The sequence below is a fragment of the Haplochromis burtoni genome, unplaced genomic scaffold (genome assembly GCF_018398535.1).
Source record: "Haplochromis burtoni strain Fernald_Lab_line unplaced genomic scaffold, NCSU_Asbu1 Contig_63, whole genome shotgun sequence".
Classification (NCBI taxonomy): Eukaryota; Metazoa; Chordata; class Actinopteri; order Cichliformes; family Cichlidae; genus Haplochromis; species Haplochromis burtoni.
This window is the reverse complement of record NW_024582424.1, coordinates 1,794,679-1,821,865: the sequence shown is the minus strand read 5'-3', so window position 1 is coordinate 1,821,865 and position 27,187 is coordinate 1,794,679. Positions and strand designations below refer to the sequence as shown.

The 27,187-nt window shown below is 37.6% G+C and overlaps 1 protein-coding gene across 2 annotated transcripts in view; it reads right to left on the bottom strand.

Moving 5' to 3' along the window:
- LOC102304446 (EGF-like repeat and discoidin I-like domain-containing protein 3) overlaps nt 1-26,258 on the bottom strand; it is a 131,430-nt gene extending 105,172 nt beyond the window's left edge. For both annotated transcript variants that reach the window (XM_005922879.3, XM_005922880.2), the window contains exon 1: nt 25,832-26,258. In XM_005922879.3, the coding sequence (XP_005922941.1) occupies nt 25,832-25,895 (64 nt within the window). In that variant the 5' untranslated portion in view covers nt 25,896-26,258. The remainder of the gene's footprint in view (nt 1-25,831) is intronic.
- Between the last annotated feature and the right edge of the window lie 929 nt (nt 26,259-27,187).

Sequence of the window (27,187 nt, the reverse complement as noted above, 5' to 3'; positions counted from 1 at the left end):
AGTTTTTTTAAGAGATAACAAGCTAATGGAGAAGTTTGATCTGATTCAGTAGGTTGCCTTTCAGCTATACCTAGTGTGACCTACTGCAAACTTTTTTAGTGCTTAATTAGGGCTGATCAACTGAAAACCCAATAACGTTAACCAGAAAGAGGTAAACCCGAGTTCTGTCGAAAATAAAGGCTCTGTAAAGGTTATCACTCTCACTGTCATGGCCAGTGAAGCCATGGCAAAGTCGAAAAACGATCCGGGTAATGGATCGTATTCCCATTTAGCAGTGTAGCATCAAATATGACAGTCGGCTGTCAGTGCTAATGATGGCAGCCCAGACACCTCCTTGCTGGAGCTGACAAATCCTGTTTCTGTGTGCCAAGTAGCTCTACTGTAGTTATCTCAAGCAGTAAAACTTTTGTTAGAGTTCCCATGCTTCTTCTCAACATTTGGTGGTAAGTAGGAGATATGCTCAGCCTTAATTAGCATACAGTAGCTTAAAAAAAAAGATCCATAAAATTATCACACAAACCAGTTTAATTTGCCACAGACCTGCATTTAATTAGTGCATGACTCAACCTGCAGCTTAAAAGGTTCCATGTGTTTTCAGCCATAAATGAGCAATAGTAATTATCACAGTCACACTTCTAGTCACCTGCAGACTAGCAATGTCATAAATCATCACAGACAGCTTCAAATGGTGATTCTAGGTAAAGGTATAATTTCTATGAGACACAATACAGGCAATAATCATTTACACTTTGCATGGTTAAGATGTTTAGAAAAGTCCTCTGGACTCTGAAAGTGTAAACGCTTGAGACTTTGTTTCGCTTATAAGGCATTTACTGATATCAGCACAGCTTCCCATGAAGACCATCAGTATTTATGTGTGAAAATATCATTTTACTTCTTCTCACAGTGAATAAAAGAAACAAATGTCTAAAGTGGTTTGTTGCAAATAGGATTTAGTTAGTGGCACTGCAGCACATATGGCAGCCTTTATACATGTTCTACATTTGCACTAAAGATATCACCTTTCCCTGTGCTCCACAAACACACACAAACACACACACACAAACCATGAACAGATGCTCATTGCACATCTATCTCCCACATAAGAGCACCCTTAAAAGTGTTTGTTCCATCACTACGGTGCTTATTAACATTAAATCATCCAGCTATGGAGTGGGTGGCTAACTGTGAAATGACTCACAGACACAATACCAACAATAATTAGGGAGGCATTGTTGAGGCACTTCCTTATCATTAGTTGTTTTCCAACTAATGACAAGGAAGAATGCAGTAGCACAACCCTTTATATCAAGTGGAGTGGTAAGCACCATCTCTCTGTAAGTAAATAACCCATCCATCCTCATTTTACTTTTTTGTCAGCGGAGCAGGAGTGCAGGGTAAAGTATACCCTTAATGTGCGGCTCTTTGACATGTGGTTTAGAAAGGAAAAGAAAGGCACCTCCCTACAGAAAGATGTCAGACACTTATCCCAACAATTCATATGACTTCTAGGCATGCTTTATGCACCATTACAACCTCTATGTAATAAAACAGGAGTAGATATATTGTGAAAAATGGGGCAGGAGGTATGAAAAAAAAATCTCATTGGAAAGTTTCTGGCAAAATACAGCTGTACAGCTGTGTTTCCTGATACAGCACAGAAATACTTACACTGTTTTATTAAACGGATATACAGGACATGTGGCTTAAAATTATTTTTTAAATAAACAATCCATCAAAATTCAGAGGTTATGTGAATTGTGGCTGTTATGTGCAAAGTGCACAAAGAAAGTTGCGTTTTGCTGACTGTATTGCAAAAAAATGAAGTCGAAGAAACTCACAAAGAGTCATATCCAAGACAAATTAATCTTGCTATGTTATCAATAACCAAGGAGAAGTAGTGATTCTTGTCAAAACTGAAAACTGCTCATAAAATGTTAAGTATGAGTTGACCTTCAGGACAATGGCAAAGATCTGTTAGGTGATCTTTGTGTGCAAGTTTTATAAAGACTATATGAGGATTAACAATTCTTGTGCATTGTGGAGTGACGGTGGAAAGGGCAATGGACAAGTCGCTGTCCATTGCCCTGTGGCTTTGTAGCCTTAGACCAGTACAGTGGACCCATAATGAATGCAATGATGTTTAATGCCAGTGTGATAAGAATATGCAACTTTAGCTTTTTATTTAGTCATCAAAATAAAAGATGACCTGCTGAAGTTCAACCTGAGCAGAATGGAAAAGAATGCCACTTTTAAGTGGCTTTGAATGTGGCATGGTAGTTGGAGTATTTCCCACAGAACCTTCTCTAGGGTTTACAGAAAACGGTCCAAAAGAGAAAATACCCAGTGAGCGGCAGTCCTCTAGGCAAAATTGCCTTTGTTAATGCCAGAAGTCAGAGGAGAATGGCCAGACTTCTTTGAGCTTATTGTAAGACAACAGTAACTCGAATAACCCCAGCCAATGTATGGAGAAAAGCATGAACGCACTACATGCTGAAGTTTGAAACAGATGTACTACAGCAGCAGAAATCCATACTGGATCCTACTCCTGCCAGCTAAGAAGAAGAAAAAACGAGGCTACAATTTGCACAGACTGCTCTGATGAGTCTCAATTTCTGCTGTGACATTCAGATGATGGGGGTCAGAATTTGGTATTAATAACATTAAAGCATAGATTCATCCTGCCTTGTATCACTCGTTTAGGCCTGTGATGGTAGTGTAATGGCCTGGGGGATATTTTCTTGGCAATCTTTGGGCCAATTGCTGACAAAGTCCTTCCCTTTATTATCACAGTGTACCAATCTTCCAATGGCTGCTTCCAGCTGGATAACATGCCAATTCACAGAGCTCAAATAATCTCAAACTGGTTTCTGGAACATGAGAATGAGTTCACTGTACTCAAATGGCCTCCACAAGTCTCCAGAACTCAATCCAATAGAGCCCCTTTGGGATGGAAGATTCACATCATAGATGTGCAGCTGACAAATCTTTAACAGCTACATGATGCTATCATATCAATATGGTCCAGAATCTTTGAGGAATGTTTCCAGCACTTTTCTAAATCTGTGCCACAAAGAATTAAGTTTGTCCTGAAAGCAAAAGGTGATCCAACCAGGTGCTATTAAGGTGTACCTGCAAAGTAGCTGGTGCGTCTGTATGATAATGGCATTTAGCTATGTTATTCATATATCTGCTGCAATTATGTGTCTCTTTAAGACACAAGTTTAGGAGACTTAAATATAAGGATTTTCTTTTTCTGTAGCAAGTATTCAAACCATATGGCAACATATTCACAATATCGCACAAGGTACATATTGTGTTCAGAATTAAGAAACTGATGTGTGCAAACACAGAGCCGTAATATAAGACAGATTCTCATTTTTTTTTTAAGTATGACTGATTGAAAAAATTCAATTAAAAAGAAATGTAAAATTCCTGAAACTAATAATACGACAAACTGTATGTGAATGCATGTGGAAGAGGTGCTCAGTCAAATAGAGCATCAAATTGCTATTCCAAGCATAAGATAATGAAAACCCCATGGATGAGTCTGTCTGCAGAGAAGTGTTTTTGTAATGTGGTCAATACAGAGCGCAGACATATCCAAGGTTTGATTCATACTGTTTTTTTGACATGGAATCGATATGTTTCTTAGTCTTAGAGTCAGTGTGCAAAACAAAGTGTCAACATAATAACATATGTTCTTGAAGGTAACTTAGTCTGTATGATTTATTGAATTCTACCACAAGAATACAGTAACAGGAAAAAAATCTGGCAGCCTAACAGGCAATTATCAATAAAATGAAAACTCTCATGCTGGTTACTGAAACCCTTTACAAATGAAATGTGATTGATTGAAAGGTAAGAGATAGAAAACTAAAACAAGCAAGTGCCCTTCAGTGCCATAACAAAACGATTCATTTGCATTTTAACTTTTGATACTCTTAAAAAGACAATCATTGACTGACTAACACTCTGTTTATTGAGATTCCTTGGCAAAGACTTTAATATGTAAATATAATATCACAAAACTAACTGATAAAAGAACAGATGGCCAGGTAACCTCTGGGTATTCTTCTTCTTCTGCTGTAAACTGGTGTAAACCTTTCATAAACCAGAACATCAGTGAGATAGTAGTTAATTCAGCTCCGCAGTTATAAAAGTTGAAAGTCATTTGAACAATACAGCAGGAGGAGTAGCGATTCTTTTGGGTTCAGTGATTCATTTCATTTTTGGTCATATTGAATAAAATATTAGATCCATTTTGTAAATGTTTGTAATTTTAAAGGTCAGAAGAGAAAATTATTCAGAAATTGTGATTGAAAAAAACTATTAAAAAAACTCATCTCAAGGCTTTATAATGAGTCTATGACATTGTCACTATTGTGTCACCCACAAACTGGTGAGTGACGTGGTAGCTATGGCCATTTTTTATACATCGTTCTCAGGTAGATGTGATTTGCATCTCCACTCATAAATTGGTCAAATATTTTTTTTTAAAAAAAAAGCTGTTTTCACTCTTATGTATGCAGGGCATATTCTGCCGGGGTGTTGTACAACCAATAAACAAAAGCAAATGAGGTCCCTGAGTGGTAGAGCGCACAACCCCATTATGCAGCAGAAGCTCTTTCCTAAAATTTTATGGTAATTTTCCACCCCTTTGTATCAGAAACCTGTGTTTACTTCAATTATCTGAGATGGAACTCTAAAGGTTAACTGCTATTGTCTTTCACAAAAAAATAATAAAAAGCTCTAGAACAGCTGAACTGACACAGTGAGGTTATTTGTTTTATTTTATTTTTATGTCTTTTTTTTAAGTCAGGTTGTATAACGCCTGTACACTCATATGATACACTAAACTGTCAAATGTGTCAGTTGTATAATTTGTGGCACAGAAATCTGCTGTCATGGGCTTTGGGATGTACTTAAGGCAAACACCTACCAGAGCCGCCATCTGTTATATATAAAATTCACTACTTGACACTGACAGTATGAGAAACAACGCCCAGGATCACAGTAGTTGTTTAGTTCCTAAAAATTATTTTGTAGGAAAAGAATTTTTGATGGCACAGACTTTGAAGAAGGAAAAGGCACTTAAAGGTCATCAGGACCGCTTTCCCCGTGTGCGGTGGTGCTTTATATTCAACTGAAGGGCCTCTGAAGGTAGAAGAATTGTTCATCCAGAGATTTGGCTCATAAACAGTGGGGGAAAAAACAAGGAAAAAGACAACACTGTAAGTCAGCATGACTGGCATATACAGGGTGGGCCATTTATATGGATACACCGTAATAACATGGGAATGGGTGGTGATATTAAAGTCCTGTTTGTGACACATTAGACGTTGAAACCAAGCACACCATTGTTTTTCTTATGACATTACCAATAAGTTTGTTGTGTCACATGGCCCACTTCCTATTGAAAAAACAAAAGTTGTATCCAAGATGGCCGACTTCTAAATGGCCACCATGGTCACCACCCATCTTGAGGAGTTTGCCCCCTCACATTACTAATGTGCCACAAACAGGACTTTAATATCACCAACCATTCCCATTTTATTACGGTGTATCCATATAAATGGCCCACCCTGTATATTACCAACACACCTGATACTGTTACACACTGTGATACTGATACATAAGAGCAAAGCTTATGTTAGGGTTTTCAAATACTAACAATTAGAGTATCAGCTTAGATACTCGTTCACAGCAGGATGAGCGCTGTGTTCGCTTCCTCCTGTTGTTCCAACATATAGCTCCACTGCAGATAGGCAGGCACGCAGCTCTGTCACTCACTAGTAACGGAAGTAGCTGGCATTCACAATACTGAACAACACTTTAAGAGGAATGTCAAGAAATTGAACAGCTACCATAAATATTAAAGAAGCCAACGCACACATTAACGTTAGCCATCTAACTATTAGCAGTGATATGATTACCACATTAGCCATCTGTTACGTTTTCATTAAGGTAATAGCTAGCAGCTATGATTAATATTAACAACAGTTAGCAGGCCTGCCCACGTGTAACACAATGTTAATTCAATGCTACAAGTTAATACAGTGTTAATACACAGTGTTCATTTACCAGAATATCAAAATTATTTATGTCTAAAAAGTGCTGTGTTTGACTTAAAGTCATAGAGGAAAGCTGAGAAACATCTACTAGCCTACAGAAACCAACTCTCCCTCAGAAAATCTAAAATAAAAAGTGTTGTCAAATATATACACCTTTCACTTATGCTGTTTTTTTCTGCCTTTAATAGATATAGTAAAGACTGAAAGGAAAGAGAGAGGAGAAGACGTGCAGCAAAGGGCCAGACTCAAACCCGGGCCAGCAGCTATGGTCGCCTGCTCGTCCCACTGAGATAAACCAGCGCCCTACACTTTTGTTACTGTATGTTTATGCTATTTAAACCACCTGAACACCAGTGCCATCTTGCTCTACTCTTTATTAAAAAGAAAAAAAAACCTTGGTATCACAAATTTCATTGAGTAACAGTATTTTCATTGCTTCAAGCAAGGAAGCTTGGCTACATGATTACAACTTGTGACCCGTTTAATTTAATTTAATTACTCTATTATAGTGTCAAACTACTGTAGTATTTGTCAAGCTGGAGGAGAATATCTGAAATTAAAAAGGAATCAATCCACGTCAAGAGGTCTCATTTTTCATTGTGTTCACCAAATGACAAAGCAGGGAAAATATAAACTAAATCTTGGTTTCCTTTTGAAGTGTGTAGCTAAAGAATAATTTGTTCACATCAAACAAGAGAGGAGAACCTTCCGACTCATTCCACTGTATTGTTAGTGTAGAGAAAAGGAAGGAGGGGTGAAATTCTCACTCCTCCTTAATTGGATGTAATAGCTAGAGGGAATAAACTTGGTTTGGCCTCAGGGAGGGGAAAGTAAGAAGAGAGCGAATATGTTTGAGAGGGCTGAAAATGCTAAACATCCATGGAAAACTATAAAGACAGCCAGTGTGGTCCTGGTAAGCTGAACACGTATGCAAACTACCGTTCAGAAACTACCTTATAAAGATAAAGGCACAAAGAGAAGTAGAAAAAAATTAACATACAGGAATGTGGACTGGAATTAAAGTCACCAGAGAAGCGAGACAGAAGAGAGAGATCTAAAGGAAGCAGCACATCACACAGATGAAATGGGTAAACGATAACAGAGCTCACACTGGCCACCAAGTCTGTGAAAGCTTATCGAAGGTCCTGGTCCAGAGAGACGATATCTACGCCTTTGCTGCAGGGACATTTGAGGATGAAAGAAACCTTAGGTGCTCCTATTAAGTCAGACAGTTGGTGAGCACATTCCTTTACACCGCCCCCCTCTGAGTTAAACAGATTTCTATATCTACTGGAAGTAAGGAGGTCAAACAAAGGGCTCAGTCAGGTTTTACTTTATAACAAGGAAATTTAAGTCTGTTGATGTTTGATATTAGTTCAGCTTTTTTACTTATTCTTAAGGCATTTACAACCTGCAAAGTGTGTTGATATTTTTTGAGCTGTCATGGGAGATGTCATGCTTTATGATATGGCCTGCAAATATAATTTTTCCTAATACGCTTAAATGTGAACCCATTGACGAATACAGTCACGCCAGTGTTTTGATCTAAGTAACCAATGCAAGCATTTCTTTGCATTTAAGCACTACTTTGTTTCATTATAAGTTTCTCATTTTAAACTAACATGCAATAAAAGGGGAAATTGAAACCAAACAAAACAGAACAGTATTTAATTGAACCAGGCAATTGGATACATTTACTTTATTAACTGTTAAATCTAAATTCAGAAGCAACTCAATCTCTCTTTTTCTGTATTTTCTAAGAGAGTTCCAATAAACAACAGCAAGAGGTGTAGCTGTGGCAAACTATGCGTTCAATATATTCCCCACCCTCGTAAGGAAGGAGGCACAGATGTGTTTCCAACACTGGCTAAAATGCAGAGAGAATCATACATAATACATAAGAAAAGCAAATTATTTCTCGTTTATTTGTGGGGGGCTTTTAAATCTGTTGTTAGGCATTAAACAAACAGTTGTTTCAACTCTGTTACAACTTTGATCACTATATGTTAAAAGCATTTATGATCCAAAATTCACATCCCATAATTCGTATGGTTTGGTTGAGCTCCAGTCAGCGTGAGGCCTGAGGTATCATCAAATGTAATAATCACCTCTAAGGCCTGCACACCCAAAAATCTGTCTTTGGAGTCCTTGTCATAAAGCAACTTCTGTTACCACAAAAGCATCCAAAAATGGAGCTCAAAGGATTGGAGATCTCTCTTGCCAGCCAGGAGCATCCTCTGAATTTTATAAGTTTGGTTATGCTGAAATCACTTTCTTGCTCTTTTCTTGCCTCTACTGCTTCTCTGACTTCATAGTGGGAGTGTGCTAAATTTATTTTTTAGCCACTCTGTACAGAGATATATTCCCACAGGAGCTCAAAATTCCAGATAAGACCATCAAGGCTAGAGTCCGTGGTGTGGTTAAGATCTAAACTGTGCTTAGAGAAAGAAAAAGTAGAGTGGCTTGAAGAGAGGGAGGGGTTTTAAAGAAATGCCCATCTAGCTTATTTCTTTTCTTTTGTGTAAAGGTCTCCATCCTTGTTAGGAATAAGCTGGTCCCCCATTCTGCCCTCTACTGTTCTCATTACTGTGCATCCTGCCTCAGCCAGCACTAAGCCCTGCAGAGGTGCACAGAGGGCTTTCGTCTGAGGATAAGATCGATACTTCTCCTCATCATGGGCCAGGGGCAGCGATAATGCACTCAGCCCAAGGCCTAGAGGGTTCACAGGATTTTTTTTTTCCAGCAACTTGGGATCTAGCTTTTTCTGAGGTGAACCACTATAGTATGAACCATGACTACAAAACAAATGTATGCAACGGTTACAGAACAACAAAAACATTTTAGATTTGAAACAATTAAGAGGTCCTTAAAAAAATCTTTGATACACAGATGCAGAAGCACGACCTTAACTGACAGGGAAACGTATTCACTGCTCATATCATGCACCTGTCATGAATGTCTTATTAATCTAGTACTTACAATTTGGATTTAACATCTTTCAGCCCAATCCAAGGGATAATGACTGAGTGGTTCAACCAGCAGACCCAACAATGCACTGTGCCTAAGCAATCCTCTTTTATATAAAGTCTTTCCTTGACACACTAGTTGCATTGAAATACACAGCATCAAAATTTAAGTGTGGGTTATCATGTTAGTGTCCTTTCTCAAGCATCTATTCTATTAAATAGTAGTGGCTGCTTTTTTTTCACAAGTATTGCATTACGTTACTTAATTATTCCCTGGAGAAAGCAATTCTTTGCAAACATATTGTTACATTACTTTTAAATGACTCCATAACATGGCCTGAGACACACTGTCAAACTTAACATTTAACAATATAAAACTCGGAGGCTGCAGTTCCACACACTGACAAAAATACCCATCGTAATGAGGAACACAAGCTTGTTCCTTACGTGTTTAACTAACCTCCGAACGATCTCAGCTGATTTTATACTTTGTTTTATTTTATGTTACTTATACAAAGTGTTCAAGAGAAAGTTAAATGCTGCAGTACTTATTTCAGGTTTAGTATCCCTTTAGGCTGATATTAAATATCCTATTAAAGATGATGACCATGCTTTCACAGTTCTGAATTTTGATCTGAAACACAGAGTTCATAAATATGTCTCTTATAAAGGAAAATAAGCTGGGGTGATGAGGTCAATAATAACAGCTAGTGCATGCCTGTGCTATTGTTTGGCCTCCTGTTGGCACCTAATGTATGTAATTAAATTGAGAAATGTGAAAAAAAAATAGGGGTGGTAGATGTTTTAACGCTGAAAAATGGGTCATTTTAGCCATCTGCTAGGTGGTTGCTAGGCAACGTCCCAGCATCATAACGCGATGCATAATTAAACTTTTGTAGTGATACATATTGTTTTATTGTCATAAAATAAAAAATTATACAATGTTTTTGTAAGGTGTTCTAGGTGCATAAATGCTAAAAATTGGTACAAGGTAGGCAAGACAATAACATCATAATACCTGATATGATAATATTTCATATAATGACTTTCAGAGTCATAACATGTAATGTATATGCCAAGTGTGGTTGCTCAACTTCTGATGATTTAAGAAGAGTTTGTGGCTAACAAAACAAGCACGTGAGACAGTTTTCCATGTGTTTATGAAGGAGAAATAAACAAACTATAATCAAAAGTACAGAAAAGGTAACACTTCATAATATGGCCTGTGACTATCATATTTACTTACAAATACTTAGAGGTACATATTCTGCAATTTCAGAGGTAATAGTCAGGTTGTTACAGGAAACAGTGAAATAATTATACTGTAAGTAAAGTTAAATAGTGTATGTGTAAGTAATTTTATGTTGTGCATTAGTAATTTAAAGGTCTTTTACACAATAGAACACAAATTATACTGTAAGTAATTTTAAGTATAATATAAGTGATTTTAAGTACTCCATCATTTTTTGGTGATGATCGAGTATTATAGAGTGAATTAATGCTCATTATGTTGATGTGCACGATGGATGTTCTATTATTCGACTGTGTTAAGTTGTCTGACGTCACTCCATAATGCGAATCTTGCCATGAAAAATAAAATGTACTTACAATGTAAGATTTCCAAATATGTTTTTCCACAAGAAATTATGCAGTAAATTAGTTATACAGTACTTAAAATTACACAAAAATTTGTGTCTCCTTTCCTGTAAAACACCTGAAGTCATTCACAACAAAAATTACTTGTGTTATTACTTACATTTACCTATATTACAACTGTTTATCTGTTCCCTTTAAAAGCCTCACTTGCTACCTCCTTTATTCAGTGCACCTTGCTAAGTATTTGTATGTCAATATAATTACCCTGTAATTTCAAACAAAGTACACTGACATTCCATTTAATTACAGGGGATTACACTTTTTTTCTGAGGCCATAAGGAGAAGTAGAATAAAAAATAGAAAACTTTCTTTTAGTCAATTAGCTATCTATCAAATTACAGAAAAAATAGAAACATGGCTATCCCTCAGTCACAAAAGTAAAAGCCAAAACAATTAAATAGTGCTCAAATCTTTTCTCTGATGTAATTCTCAGACAGGCAGAGATGCATAGCATCAAGGCTTTTTGATGGATTGTGCTAATTATTATGATTCAAAAGCATCCTATTTCAGGTTCTTGCTCATTAAGAGTTAGAAAAGCTAATTGGATTAAGTAAATATGTCATTTTCCAATACAGCCATATCACAAAGGAGTAATGCCACTTGGTGCCTTTCAATTTTTTTTTAATAATTGCGGTAATCAGATTACGTATTTGCACAGACATATTGAGCAGTGTGGTACAGCTATTTCATACTGCTAATTGCTGTAATCCCATCAGACATATTATTTTCAATGGTAACACTCATATAATGGGCACCTATATCATTCTCTAGCATGCTTTGCTACCTGTCTGAAATTCTTGTGAAGACAAAAATGTCCTTTTAAAAAGCAAGCTAATTGAGTTTCGTTTTGAATATGTTTAAAGGTTTGAAGATGCTGGTAATTTACTATATTTGTTCTTCAAGTCCTGTTGAGGGAGAACTATGAAAGACACCTGCTTCCCACCACCATCCACTGGACAGCTGATGCTCTGATGCAACTTCACAACATGCCTCTCTGCTTTCTCTCAGCCCCCACCTCCCCCTTTTCTCTCTGCACGCTCATTACAGATGCCCTAGTTTGCTTGTGAGCCAGGAGAGCCTCGCTAGCCTCATTACAAACTTGGACACCTCCCATCTTTTGTACCTTTTTTCCAGACAAGATCTCCCACATTCATGCTTGTATCCCAGAAGTAGCATAAAAAGATTCATCAAACATGTATAAAGGAGTAGAGCTCACATCTCATCTGAATCTTCGCAGTAACCGCTGAAGAGGAAGGTGTCTGTGACGGAAAGTGCCGCTGCAAATTAACAGGCAAGGAAAGACAAACTAGGCGAAGCAAAAATGCATTTTAGCTGGAAACTGTGACACAAATTTACGGGATTAATGCATATTCAACAACACATCTAGGCATTTCTTTGACCCTGTTCCTTAAATGTTACCTCATTAGCCCTCTTGTTGTCATGATGTTTTGCATTTGGCATTTTGGATGAAAGAAAAATTATGCCACACTTTTGACTGAGCAACGCTGATTGAAAATTCACAAAGAATGCACTTGTACGGCAAATGTAAATGTTTAGTCATGTTTTCCCAGCTTTTGCAAGTGTTTCTGTGAGACAGAGAGACACAGGGTGCTTCAGAGAACCAATCAAAACTTTGATAAAAGCAGGAAATATGGCTAATTTAATATTTCCACATTTCTGCTTGAGAATTTTATCAAGAAAAATTGAAATCAAGATTTGTGTAAAATTCTACATGTTTATTTTCTTGTCAAAAAACACACAGGAGGGTTAAACCATGCAGCTCACAAATGTCTAATGGATTCTGAAGCCTGTTAGCTTAGCATAAATACAGGAAATAGGAAGAAGTTGTTTCATTCGATTAGCTAGTTGTGATGCTAAGTGTGTGAAATCCTTATATAAAGTTTGGTTTGGTTTGGTTTTTTGTGGTTCGTATTTTCATATGATTACCAAAATAAATCCATGTTTAAAACTGCTAAAGAGGCAACAGATCACAACAATGACACTGTTATAATGGGTGTATTTTATGGGCATGCACACATATTAAACATTATAGTTATACTGGTTAACAACAACATTAACCAGTATAACTACCTGTTTTACCTTTGACACAAAGAAAAGTGAGATTTCCACCTGCTTCTATCCACCACTGGTATATTTTGCAAAACAAAGCTTCCCTTTTTTTTGCAGCAATACCTGCTGCATGCAGTGCCTTGTTTGAAGTAAATTTTAACACTTTAGTTAATGAGAATTTGAAGGGTTTAATTTACTTATATAAAATTCTGTCTGCTAATATAACAATTAACATTATTACAGATTAACCAGCACTTTAAAAGCAGTGTTGAATCAAATTAAACATAAGCTGTTTACTCCAGTTAAATACTGAATGAACAAATGTGAGAATGGTACTGATCTCGTTTTCTTGCCAACAGAACAATTACCATCCCCATTAATTAACAGCACATTTATTTAAATGAAAAACATATGGATGACATGATGAGCTACTTTGTTCTGTCTCACTGAATAGCAGGTCCTTCACCTGCCGCAATTTATTGTTAGGTAAGTTTACACAGGCTATTTGAAAAGTCAAAAATTGCTGGTAAGCTCTGTTTAATGTTCCTCTTCAACGCAGGAAACATCGAAGGACATGAAAAATACTTGAAAAATATCTTCTGATTCTTGTTCCCTTCATACTTCACACCCGAAGGCCTAAGCTGTGCATTGTGTGCAACGGAAAGGGCAGGCCTTGACAAATTGAATTTTTTTTCATCCTGCTTACCCCTTGGTCAGTGAATTTCATGTAGCAGGCACTACTTACTTAGAGATTCAGTGTCAAGCAAGAAAAGGCTCAGTGTGAGTGATGATGTACAGTCAAGGGTGATTACTGAGCTTCGACGTAAAATGCTGTATTCACTTTTCAGTGATTTTATTTTGTCTTTGCCTTAGCACACATCTTTAAAAGATAACACATCTTTGTAACCGAACAGCATGTGACACAGACAGATAAACACATGTACTAGACGCTGCTAGTGTCCAGTCGATAGCATTATTCCTATTATCCAACCACATCTCCAACGAAATGCAGCAACAACTAAAGAACTATGCTTCTATGTGTATAATTATAACTTCTGGAGTTTGTGTATGCAAGAGAGGAAGACAGCAAGAGTGAGAGTGCAATATCCCACAAAGACTCTCCTTCAGTGCACTGAACACAGTTAAAAATACACACTGCAATTTAAACTTTGAACTTTTCAGTTGCTAATTTAATCTGTCACACTCTTCACAGGTTCAACACTCGGTGCAGAACAAGATTTCAAGCTTAGTCACAATACACTGGCAGAATCTGCAATAGAGCACACCCACCTAGGACAAGTGAACAGGTTAGAGAGATCAAAGTTGTAAATATTTCATGTGCCTCAAACAGTGGTGAGTTGTACAAAGGTCTGTTTCAGAAGCAAAGTAGATAAAATAGGACGATATCAAACATGGTTAATAATGCAAGTTAGAATTAGGTTGGGTATACAATATGAAAACTAAACTAAATAAGAGGGAAGTAACAGCTTGAAAGCTGAACAGTTCATACATTAAGCATAGGCTGACATTTGTTTCATTTCTTCCTGTCTGCTTCCTCTGATTGCTTTCTCTAGAATGTGAGAAGTCCTAAAAGAGGCATAAAATTAAACATGACAACACCAGTGTTGTAACGCTTGACTATGCTATAAATGACTATGCTATAAATGACACACTTTTTCTTCTTTATAAAATATGGAGAAAGTGAAAACAAACAATTTAATGGTTCTTGTATAACTCAGTGGTCTTGTTTATCACTGAGAACATTTATTCTGTGGTTTCTGTAAAACTGATTGATTAATTGACTGAATTCACAAACGTTAAAGGAAAAATGGTTAAAAAACATCTGTATTCAAACAGGCAAGCACGCTTTAAAGACCACATGGCCAGCTTGTGTAGCAACAAGCATATGGATAATATCAATGCATATCATTACATCTGCACATTCTGGCAGCCGCTTATCATCCTGTATTTCCACACATGCTGTAAACAGTTTTAATTTTAGAAAAACAGCTGCAGAGAGGTACAGTTAAACTATGTGACTGTAACAACTTTGCCAACATACCAATTGTGTCCCAGTAGTTAGCTAAATCTGAAAATGAAGCAGACTACTGTTACTCTGCTATGAAGTGTGAAGTAATGGTCCTGATGTGTCTGTTACATAATTGCCTTGTTTTTTCTGTGTCTACCCCACTTGGGCATCATGGTGGTGCAATGGTTAGCATTGTTGCCTCACAACGCGAGCGTTCCTTCTTGGGCTCCCACAGGACTATGAGAGCTGGATTGGCTGAGCAGTAGATAAAGTGCTTAAAGTTTATAGAATAAATTGTTGTATGAGGCTGTGGTTAAACACAGCTTCTGGCCTAAAGCACTCTGAGTGATCACCGTGACCAGAAAAGCACTAAATAAATTCTGGTGTGTTTCCATCAGTGTCTCTGTTAGTAATGAAATGACATCTCAACAGCAGCTCGGTTACAACATTTATACCACAGATTTGGTCTTGGTTTCAGACATTGTTACACTTTGTTCCATTAACAAAAACCCAAAGAGCACAATTCAAAAGCAAGGGCTGCACTAAAACTTTAATGTTTTACGCTGATGTTGGTTTTGGTAATATGGAAACTAAACCTTTTTCCCAATTGACATGACCCTGACCTTTGACCCATGACCTTTAAGTATTACATACAAAAATAGTTGGATTGAAGCAGAATAGGCTGAAATCTTTAAACTGTAAAAACTGTAAAATTAATGTAACCTTGTAGGTCACTGTATTGAAAAAACAAAAGAAAAAATGTGTTGTACAGCTCTCTTCGTGCCCTTTCGTCTGATATACTACTTGGAGATTTTTTCAAGGTCAACTTTGACTTTGGGTGCTAACAATGAAGGTTTAGCTCAAATGCTTAGCCAATTTAGATACTCATGGAGTTTTTGCTGATTTTGACCTTGACCTTTCACCAAACTTGAATCAGCTCGAGCTGTTATTAGTATCTCGCATGACACAAAATTTGAAAATAATATCTGAGTAATAATATCTGAAAACAGATTCTCAGATTATCTTTAACAATTTATGTATCTACTGTATATCGTACATGCTGGGAATGGCTCTAGCCTTCAATGAGAATGAAAAACACGAGTGGATCGAGAACAGGTGAGCAGTTGGATTCTCCACATTAAGCAAAAGTTAGGAAGTGGAAAGAAATACTGACTTTTTGTTCACAAATCAAATTGAGTGTTTATTCAATTCAGTTCTGTTTGATTTAAAGCATGCAAACTGGTCACAGTGGTGTCAAGTAATATTTTAATGTTGGTATTTTAGTATAAAACCACAATTTTCTTTCTACTTACTATGTGCTATACAGGGTTAAGACCTTAATAAGTGGTTACTGCTACATTTGGCTTGCCCTTGGTTTATTACTGAGCTAAAAACAAGAGAAGCTCATCTGAAACTATTGGTGTCTTGTGACATGTTGTTGAGCATTGAGACTCTAGCAAAAAAAGTTATCAGAAACTTGTACCTGAAAGTACAAATCTGGTGTAAATTGTTGCAACCTTTGCCCTTTTTGTGAGGGCAACTGACTGTGACTATGTCTCACTTTGATTTTCGGGCAGGAGTGGTTTCTGTTCGATGAACATCATGTTAAAGGGAATTTTCATCCTGGCTCTCAGCTCTATTTTTTCTCCCTCTTTCTACCCGTGGCTGGTACTACAAACCCCAAGGGTAATCTAAAACATCTGGATGGAAAATGTTGCACTTAAAAAAAAACTGCACTTATCTTCAAAATGGATAACATATACATTATGTCGTTACCTAAAATTGCTCTTCTGAAAAAAAAAATGTTTAAAGCAAAGGCTTCCAGTTGAAACTTGTCATATCCAGACTGATCGTATCCTGCTTCCTCTCAGTCACTCACCTGTTTCTATTCAGCGCAATTTAGTGTAAACTCGGGCTGACTCACACGATAAATAAATGCATGTTGTTTTGTGTTTTGCCAAATGAGTGAAGTATGGATGCACTTCCACACTGTGAAAAACAGCCAGAATTGCTGCCTAGACTTGGTGTGATGACATTTCTGGGTTACCTCTCCAAGCTTCAAGCACAAAAACCAACTCTTCTGTACACACACAAACACACACAAAGAAAAACAGACAATACATTCAGTGCATGTACTAATATACTCAAATGTAAGTTGAAATACTGTATAATACAGAGCTGGCAAGTCTTTAAATGTAAAAAGCTGAAAACACCTCAAAGAAGTTTTAAAAGAAATTATATGTTGCAAAACAGTTACAGTGTTTAATTAATTTACATGAGTGCTAGTTATTTCTTGTAGGTTTTATGGCATCATAACTGTCAATCAAAGACAGAGACATAATTCAAGGATTTATTTTTAATATAGACTGAGTTGGGACTCTTCATTTAAGTATGTCCTTGGGACAGAATCAGGAGGCATCATCTCCTTGGGACAGGTGGCTTAAGCACTTAATCTCATCTAAACTAAAGTAAGTAGACTGGCCTGACTGAATATGGTGGGTTCTTTATCAGACCAAAGACTAAAGTACTCAATCTCATTTTAACTACAGCAGCTTCACTTCCATCTGAAGCAGTTTAACCATATTTGTAATTAATACAACCAGAAATTGTCTCTTTTTGAGAGATGTAAATGAGTCTAATACTCCCATACAAAAGCAAGAGTTACATTCTTTGTTTGTCAACCACTAAAACTTAAGCAAGCTGAAACTGCTTACATCTCATCAGACTTAACGGCTGCTGCAGTTCTGCACTTAATGCAAAATACTTTATTCTTCCTATTGATCCGTTGGGGAAAGGTGAAGTCTTCACTCATGGCCAAAACCAATAATGAATGCTGATACTGGTGTGATACCTCCCTGTCAAATACAGGGGGTCCTTTGCACTCAGCAGGCACACCCACTGAGCATAGAAATTGTGCTTGGCTGAGGATACACTTACAATCCACATTGACACTTGTCAGTAAGCTTTTCATTTCTCCCTCCTCCTAAATACCTAGCCTCTTCCCACACACACACACACCTACACTTGGCACACCTACACATCTGCACAGGCAGTTATTGATAAAAACAACATTCTTAAAATAATATAGAGAAAGATAGATACAAACATTTTAACGATATACAAGAAAACTCTTAACGTTCCAGCCAAAAAATACCCTGGTTTATCTTCCTTTCATCCAACTTGACTGTTACCAATTGTTTACCTTGTTAGGCTTCCTTATCTGTGAAAAGTTTGGTTTTAATATTTTTCTTGTGGCCCCAGGGCCTTTCTTTTTGCAGTATACCTCTGATTTTTAACCTAAAAAAATGGTAGCTGAACCTTGAGAATTTGAATTTTTTTAAAAAAATCCAAGTTTGTTATGATACTGTACCATGACTGAGAGGTATCAGAATACATCTCTGACATAAATTTGTTTTATTTATATTTTAATATTATTAACAATAGTCACATCTGTGGTGTCGATAAACAAATCTAAAAGGCATTTTTATGCATTTAAAACCTATTTCCCCTTTCTGCCTCATGCTGACAGACCTTTATCCATCAAAATGCAAAGATTTACTCATTTACAAGAGGAGCTGCGCTTCTGCAAATTACTCCATATAAGTTTAGTGAACAGAAAATTATGATATTTGTGCTTTTTTCTGAATTTATGTGCCAATAAAAGAAGCATTGCAGGAAAAGGGCCAGAAAAAAGATTTTTTTTCCCATCTTTTTATACTTAAACTAGCCTGCGGTGCTTTTTCAAATTAATCATTTCGTATTTATTGGTGAGTCAAACAAAAATGCATTGCGGATACAAATTTTAGTGTTAAATTACATACAGGTGATGTCTTCTGAATGTCACACATGAATAAAACAGTGAAGTAAGATCGCATTTGCAGGGGGAAGAATGCTGTTCATTGAGTTACACAGATCAAAAGTGTTTTGAACCTTCAGCGTTCCACTTCTGCATGCTTTAATACTTTATCATCAAACTACGTTGTGCGACCACCGTTCCACCACTAACAACCATCCACTGGCAGTAAGGTTTAGTACTAGCAGAGATACTGAATTGTCTGCTGTAAGGAGGAAAATCAAGTAATCAAAAAGAAATGTCATTTTCATTTATAATTTTGGTTTGAAGCATTATGGAAACAGCATAATTGAGCTAAAATTGTTATTGTGTCACATGTGTCACTTTGAAGTGATCCACTATACCCTTTAACGATTTCAAACATGCAGGTCCACTTGTTAAAGTGCATATATTTGAAGTTATTACCTGCAACTTTTTTTGCATCACATGCAGTGAGTCTTCTTGTGCCTCCAAGAGTTGAAACATTAATTGTGACCCAGTGGAATTACTTAAACCCAGCATGTGGTCTTGTTAATACTCAAGCTATGAAAGGGACAGGCCGCTGCATGTTCTTAGCTGAAAAATGAATGTACACTCAACGATAACTCACACTACAAATGAAGAATTTGTATAATCTTTTTACTCAAGCTACGGGGCTCTTTCTGCTTTTTTTCCTGACATTAACACTTTGCTAAGAACGCCACAGCTTAAGTCAGCTGTCATAATGTTATATATTGCCTTTAGTCAGTGATAGAACTTTAACACTGTTTGGGGAAATACAGAATCAACATTTCCATAGTTTTGTGAAGAGAAACATCACCTTTGAGTTAAGGACTATGGGAAAACAGACAAGCTATTGTGTGAAAATTGCTATTTTTACTGGTGATCAGTCTTTGTGTTTATCTTTTGTCTCTTTGATGCCTTGAAGAATTCTTCCTTTTCACTCACTGCCAAATGCAGAGTTAAGCAAAAGTCACCTTGAGGATACAGAACTGGGCTTCAAACACGATAATTTTCAGTGTTTCAGTGACGGTCACATGATTATTGTACCATTACTGCAAAAGTCTTGAGGCACCTCAGTTTTTTAGTTTTTTTCTAATGTGCAAGGAAATGGGAAATAGTTGGATGATATACTAAAATATGTGCAAACATAAATGGAAACCACAGTATATAAGGGGAAAGAGAGTTTCAACAATCCTAACAAGCCTGAAAGTCCATTTTTTGTAGGACCGCCTTTATTTTTCAACATAGCCTGAATTCTCTTGGGGTGTTGCCTTTTGTTCTGTTCTCTGTCAGGGTGATCCCACATTGTTGGAGTAATGTTGAGGTCCGTGCTCTGGGGAGGCCAGTCTATGACCGATAGTGTTCCATTGTCTGTTTTCCTATCCAGCTTTGCTTTTGCTGTATTGGCAGTGTGTCTGAGATCATTGTCATGCTGGAAAATGAAACCATCATTAGGGCTGTGCCATATCATATCATTTGTGAGGATTAGCTTTGACTGTTTGGTATAAATTTTTACATGATATTTTTACACTGACGATGTTGTAGCATCCCCATGCCTTTGTGTTCCCCAATGCATGCAAGCAGAGAAGCCCAGGCATAACTGACAGCAACAGCCACAAGTCAGCCAAAACTAAAACTACTTCAGCAACCTCCAACAAAGCACAGCACTCAGCAAAATATGCAAGGAAAATTGTTCCTGCCAAAGGTGGGAAGAACAAATGTGTTTCATGACTCGAGGAAAAAAAACACACACATTGTCCAGGCTACGAAGGAAGACATACAGTACAGGCAGCTAATGATGTTCAACCCATTCAATTATTGATGTGTTTACAAGGTGGCAAAACAGGGCTTAAAGCATGAGCCAAGATTCAACAGCAAAAATATGGCTCATATTTATAATGTAATAATATTAATAATTTGGTACTTTATTTATTGTTAAACTACACTCCCTGGGTTACTTTTGTGCTTACATTCCACACATCTTGTGTCTCTCTGGCACCACACTGCTGGTAGCACCTTATTTTTTTAAAATAGATTCACACTTCAAATCAGGAAGTGTGTCCTCAATGACAGTAGCTCATTGGAAAAGAAGGATGGAAAATGTCTTTCATTTGCTGCTGCCCGAAACATCGATAAAATGCTCCAAATGTCTTTTTTGTCAGAAATATCATAAATTTTCTCAAAGTGTCATAATCTAATTTTGAGGTCACATTGCCCACCATTAAAAATCAGGGGTTTTCCAGTATTGCATGGTCAAATAAAAACCTGATGGTATTTCTCCTCATTCATAATTACACCAGTTTTGACAAGATCCCCAACACCACTGACTGAAAAGCAGGTCTAAACCACTTTTTTGAGAATGCACTGCACACAGTGCTAATATATGCAAGTTTTCCCCTCTTTGCGAATCACCCTGTTGGGGGAAAAATACAACTTTATATCTGTCAAGGCCGTGTTATCTTTGGCATTTTCGCAGCTTAAGAAATGAGAACAATTTCTGTGATTCTGCGACAGACTGCTATTACCCAAGTCTCTAAAAATACTATTTAAAATTGGTTCTTTGCTAACTTGTGTGTTATGTGCAGACATAATATTGGTCCATTGTTGCCCTTTTTATGCTTGAATGAATCATAGTTCAGTTTTAAGAGGCTTATCAAAGGGGAAAAAACCTTTCTCTGAAAATGGTCAAGTACAAGAACTGGGTAAAAAGGCAGCCAATGTGTAAAAGAAAAACTCTTAAAAACAAAACAAAAAAATCTGGAGAACTATTTCTCGAGATGTCTTGATGCATGCTCAATCATCCAGGTAAAAAAACTCCCAAAAAGATGATTTTGTTCATCTGGACATAGATGAACAGCCTGGGAAATGTTTCGTCACTCATCCAAGAGTGACGACTTCTCAAAACCACTTTAATGACAAGAAAGTCTGGGAACCTGGAAGCTAAATATAAAGAAATGAGGGGCAGCTCAAGACTTTTGCACAGAACTCTAAATCAAACAAAACCACAAAATGTTATAAAATAACTATGAAACATCCATTTTTTTCCTGTCTGAAAGTTTGCATTGACTAAAATACGTCTTTTACCACCATGCTGCTATTTTCTTCTCAAGGCTGCATTAAAGCTCTTTGGTAAGCGTTTCCTCTTCATATGTCCTTGCAACCTTGATAACCATCACTCCAGTGCCCTCCATATAAGTCAAGCATGAAATGTAGGCAGGAGAACTGAGATGGCAAAGACAAATAGCATTGTATGCATCACCTTGTCAGCATGACAGACAAATGAAGTCTCCTTCAAATATAAAAAGGATTAGTGAACATCTGCACTGACAACAAATATCCCTATTAAGTTCCACAAAAAAACAGCAACGCTGGCACTACATCACTTAGTTCTATGTTTTGATATTCTATGTTGCATTTTCTTGTGCAGGGGTTGTTGTCCAATGAGTTGCTTGGAATCCGTTGCTAATCATGGCTGCTGATTTGACAGAAGTCTGACCTCTCTCCACTGATTAAGGACTGTGCCATTTAAAACCGGATTGAAGAGCACTGTAGAGGTAGGTCGCCAGTTATTGTTATTAAAAGTCAGTCATACATCAACCATAACCTTTAGTGGCCAGTAAAGGTAATGAGGTTTGGATAAATCTGTACAATTAATATGCATTATATCCATTTAAATGTCTGCAAACAAAAGCTCCATTTTATTAAAGATATAATAGAGATGAACCAAAATTCTGAGTCAGAGTAAAAAATTTTGTTTTTGCTGTTATTTATTTCCTCTTTTGTGGCAAGGAAACAAATACATCTTCTTTTAAAAGGCTTTCATTTCTTCAGCACACTATCTTTGCACATCTAGTGCACAGCACTGTAGAGCTACAGTAATGTGCAAAAGGCTTATTTCTTCATATTTTGCTCCCAAGGAGCTAGACTCTCTTTTATTTATTTATTTTCTAAATAGCTCTCCTGGCCCTCTAGCCCTGTGGTATAAGCAGAAGAGGATGGATGGATGGATGGATGGATGGATCTCTCCAGGCTTCTACAGGTATGCCAAATTACACACAAATTGTACTGAAAATCATCAGGAGAGAGGTACAACAGTGTCTACAGTCATCTGTAAAACACAACGGAGGCTCTGGTGAGGTTTTGGGATGCTTTACATTCAGTGCTATTGAGCATCTTCTCAAATTTGATGGAATTATGAAGGCAAAAACGTGCGATTCGATTTGATCCATTATGCAATACCATCTGGAAAGCATGTAATTGGCAACAACTTCATTTTCCAGCATGAAAATGGTTCCCAGTACAAGGTCAATGCATTTAAAGCATACCTGGATAGAAAAACACAGTTAAAGACTATCAGTCATGGATCGGTCTCCCCAGAGCCCAGACCTTATTGAAGCAAGTGGGATCATCTTGATAGAGGACAGAACAAAAGCAGCCAACATCCAAAGAAGAGCTCTGAATGTTCTTTAAGAACCCCGGAGAACTTTTCCTGAAGACTGCTTAAAGAAATGACAGGGAAGCTTGCCTAAGAGAGTTGCGGCAGTGTTGAAGAATAATTGGGTCGTACCAAATATTGGTTTTTTAACCTCATTAGGATTGCACAAACTCTTGCCTTATATACTGTATTGCCATGTATATTTGTAGTGTTTTCCCATTTTATATAAAGAAATGAGGGGTGGCTCTTTACTTTTGCAGAGCAGTGTAGGTCACATGTTATTCTTATTAAAATTCATTGGTACATCAACCATAACCTCAGCTGCCAGTAAATGTGTTGACCTTTCAGATAAATCTATCAAATCAGCCTTGATAGATTTATCTATCAAGTCGGTATATCTCATTTATATCCATCCAACTGTTTGGAAGCAGAAGCTCAATTTCTCTCAGCTAAACAAAACTTCTGCTGCCCTTCAGTAAGCCTCCCAACCTCTCAAACCTACATCATATTGAGCATGATGAGCAATTTAAAGCTGCCAACATTCGCAAAATTGCCATATTTCTACATTAGTGTATTGTTTGACTTCTTCAACTGCGTTAAACAAGTGCAATCTTTGGCTTAAATGAACAGCAGTCAACAATATTAACACTAATCATGGCTCACCAATAGCAAACAATCACACTGCCACTCCAGATGGCTGTCCATTCGACTAAAAGCCTCTAATTGTGAAGTCCTTATCACAAGACTGGGGCTAAAATTAAGATGCATAAAACTCATTAAGGCTGACACTCCAAACAAAGCACAAAAGCGTCTTACATATCCATCCACAGAACCCACGGGTGCAGTCATGTGCTTTGTCCAGACAGACAGGCAGGACCCCAAACAATGTGTGAGAGTCAGCCCCAGTAACCAAAGAGAGGAGGTGATGTATTGCACGCTGACATGGAACAATGCAGTCTGTTTTACCTGAAGGCGAATCTTTCTACCCCATCAATTTGTTTCAGTGGACAGAGGCACCCTGTGACATCCTCCATGCAGTGTTTGTTAGCCGCTATCTCAGAAGACACCTGCTGTCTTTGAGCAATGACAAAAGGTAAGTAAACCGTATCTTCAAGGCAACACAAAGAGATTTCTAATAATCACAAGACATTTTTTTCTGCCACTTTCTTCATGACAGCTGAATGCTTTCGTGTCCCTTTTAATCTGACTGTGGATTTTTTAAACATGTCAGACTGACAGCAACGGTGACGAAGGGGTTCGGTTGCAAATATAGCTGCCAGGCTGACCAATATGACTATGGCTGTTGTTCAAACACAGATGAAACGTTAACACTGTCGATTAACCTCCATTTCCTCCTCTAACAAGCTCCCTTTTGTGACTAAGGTTACAGCTTAACTCATTTTTGAAGCAGATGGACAAAAAAAATAAATCCCTTTACAATAGCACAATTTTTAACTGGGATATGATTAATTGAGGGACTAGTCCGGGGTTTATTTTTAACTCACTGAGCCTTGAAACAAGTCGACCCGCGGCACCACGGCTCTCTGCTCTTCCTGTACATTCATTATGCCAGCCTACCAGGGAGTATTATGTCTTGTAACAGCTGACTGTGAGTTGACACTGTGAGGCTTAGGGAGCCTTAGAAACTCTGCTTGGGGCACACTCCCGGTGTAGAGACTGAGGTCTGTCTGACATGTGTGACTCCTGAGGCAAGCGTGTTGCTAAATGAACAGAGACAGGGACAATGGCATGACCCACTTCTATCAGGACTACCCTGTTTTCTTTATCAAAAATATATATATATATATGTTTGTATCCCACAGGTACGGCTCTGCACTGATGGTGGAAAATATATAGCGGCCAAAAGCTTAAACATCCCCATCACCAGAGGACAGGAAGGGCAAAAGGGGGGAGGATGTAAATGATTGGAACGGTGATTCAGGGAGTCAGGTTAATCTATAAGCTTTCAGCAGTTTTCTCTCTGCATAAAGCAGTGTGACATGTTTTGGTAAGACTCTACATTAGACTTCAATGTCCATTTACCCTACTTGTAATATTGGCTGGTTAATAATGATAAGGCAACTATTACAGGATATATATCACCTCTAGATTTGTCTAGTCACCACGCAAGAAATCTTTCTATTCCGTTTTTTTTCTTCTTTTTATATTGGTTATTAAAAAAAGGGAAAATAAGGGGAGAAAGATGCCTTTGTCCCTCTGCATTAATTAACGAGAGCTAAACCTGGACCCTCAGCTTCTTTTACCCCATGTAAGCTTCGCACATAAGCCAAGCAAGCAGCTGAAGATGGTCACTGTGAGGGCGCACGAAACACTGGAGCTGTGCACATTTGCCTTAATTGTGCGCAGTCTCATGTGGCCCTTTATCAAAGAGCAATTACACACAGATAAAATACACAATCGGCCGCTTGTATACTCAAACAGGTCTCCTCTGAACACAATCAAACCAATTAACTAACGAGTCGTGCACGGATTTAAAAAAAAAACGTGCCGAGATTGCTCCGTTTCCCGCGAACAATACAGTGTTGAACCGTTCATGTGGGATACCCCCACTCCCCACGATCCTCTTTGAATAATCACCAGCACTTTGTCACTTTCAGTAGAATATGTAAATATGCCAAAGGATTCTGATCGATCCCCTGTTCGGTGATGCTCCCACGCTAAAGAACTATTTGTGTGGGGAAAAAGAAAAGAAAAGAAAAGAAAATGTGACAATGATTATTTTTGCCTGTCACTTGTTCCGCTCACCTTTCACACGCTGTGGGACAGCGGCGCTCAAGCACAGGGCGACGGAAAGGAGTAGCGGTCCCATCCTCTCACAATAATCAGGTCCGACTTCCAAGGTTACGGAGCTGTGGGTAAAATCGCGTGGCAATAGCCCAAACTTCTCCTTCCTTTGCTCCGGCTGGACTGTGAGGGTTACCCTGAGAGCTGTTGCTATATGACTATGTCCTCTCAGGTAAAGTCTTGCGCTGTGATAAAGTCGGCAGAGAGGGAGACACAGAGAGACAGAGTGAGAGACTCGCCACCTGGATTTTGTCCTGCAGGAACAAGTGAACTGTGCCTGCCGGGCACTCCTCTGCTGCTGCCTCCGCGCTCCTACCGCAGTGGTGCGATGTAGTGGAGAGAGCGACGTGTGCGCTCACTCGGTGCTGCCGGACGACTACTGTCAAACCTCCCAGAGTCAGAAGAATTATCACTTCCGCTATACACATACAAAATAAAACTAGAAGTGATGACTTTTAATTTGAACTGCGCTTCATTTGATGTCTCGTGTATTCAAATAAATAAATAAATAATAATTAGAATAAAAAAAAAAAACAAATAGTACCATGTTTTTCGCCGACTTTTATTTTCTTATTTTTAATTCTCTCTCTCTTTCTGATATCATGTCATGTAGAGTTTAAGCCAATGCCTGTTTACGCAGTTAGTTGTATTTATAAAGTTATTTTTAGAAATATTAAAAATTAAGTTATAAAGCTATTTTTTAAAGGATAAATAAGTTTTGTTTTGTTTTTTTAATTTCCTTACTATTTTTTTTATTGTTTTAAAGGTGCAGTCACACAGTCAAAACGTTATACAGCTTGGACCACAGTCACTTTGGTCCTTTGGTCACTCGGAGGATGCTTCATGGTAGGCTTTATTGGTGGAGCAAACTCTTCCTCCTCCCACTCCCACCGCCCGAAAAAAAAAAAAAATAATAATAGAGAGAGAGCTTTAAAATAATTCTTCCAAAAGTCAGAACTTGCTAGAAATTTAAATTGCGCATAATCAGCCTCTCCCAAACTCCTTATTTCACTCTCAGATTTCTGCCTCCGGAAGTTGGATGCTCAGCAATTAATTTAGTAGTTTCAAAAGTATTTTTCTGGAAAGCCTTGATGAGTTTTAGTATCCTCAACAAAAAGATTAAATTGGAAAATTCTTTATCGCATTAGGATACTGGCCGTAATGTTCTATGAACAATTTTCATTTTGTAGATTCTCCTGTTGTTTCTAGGAGAGAGAGAAAGATGGCACTGACTGAACAGCATCTCTGAAACAGAGTTTAACGAACATCTAATTAACGCATATTAATTTACACAAACCACAACTTCCCTGCTTACAG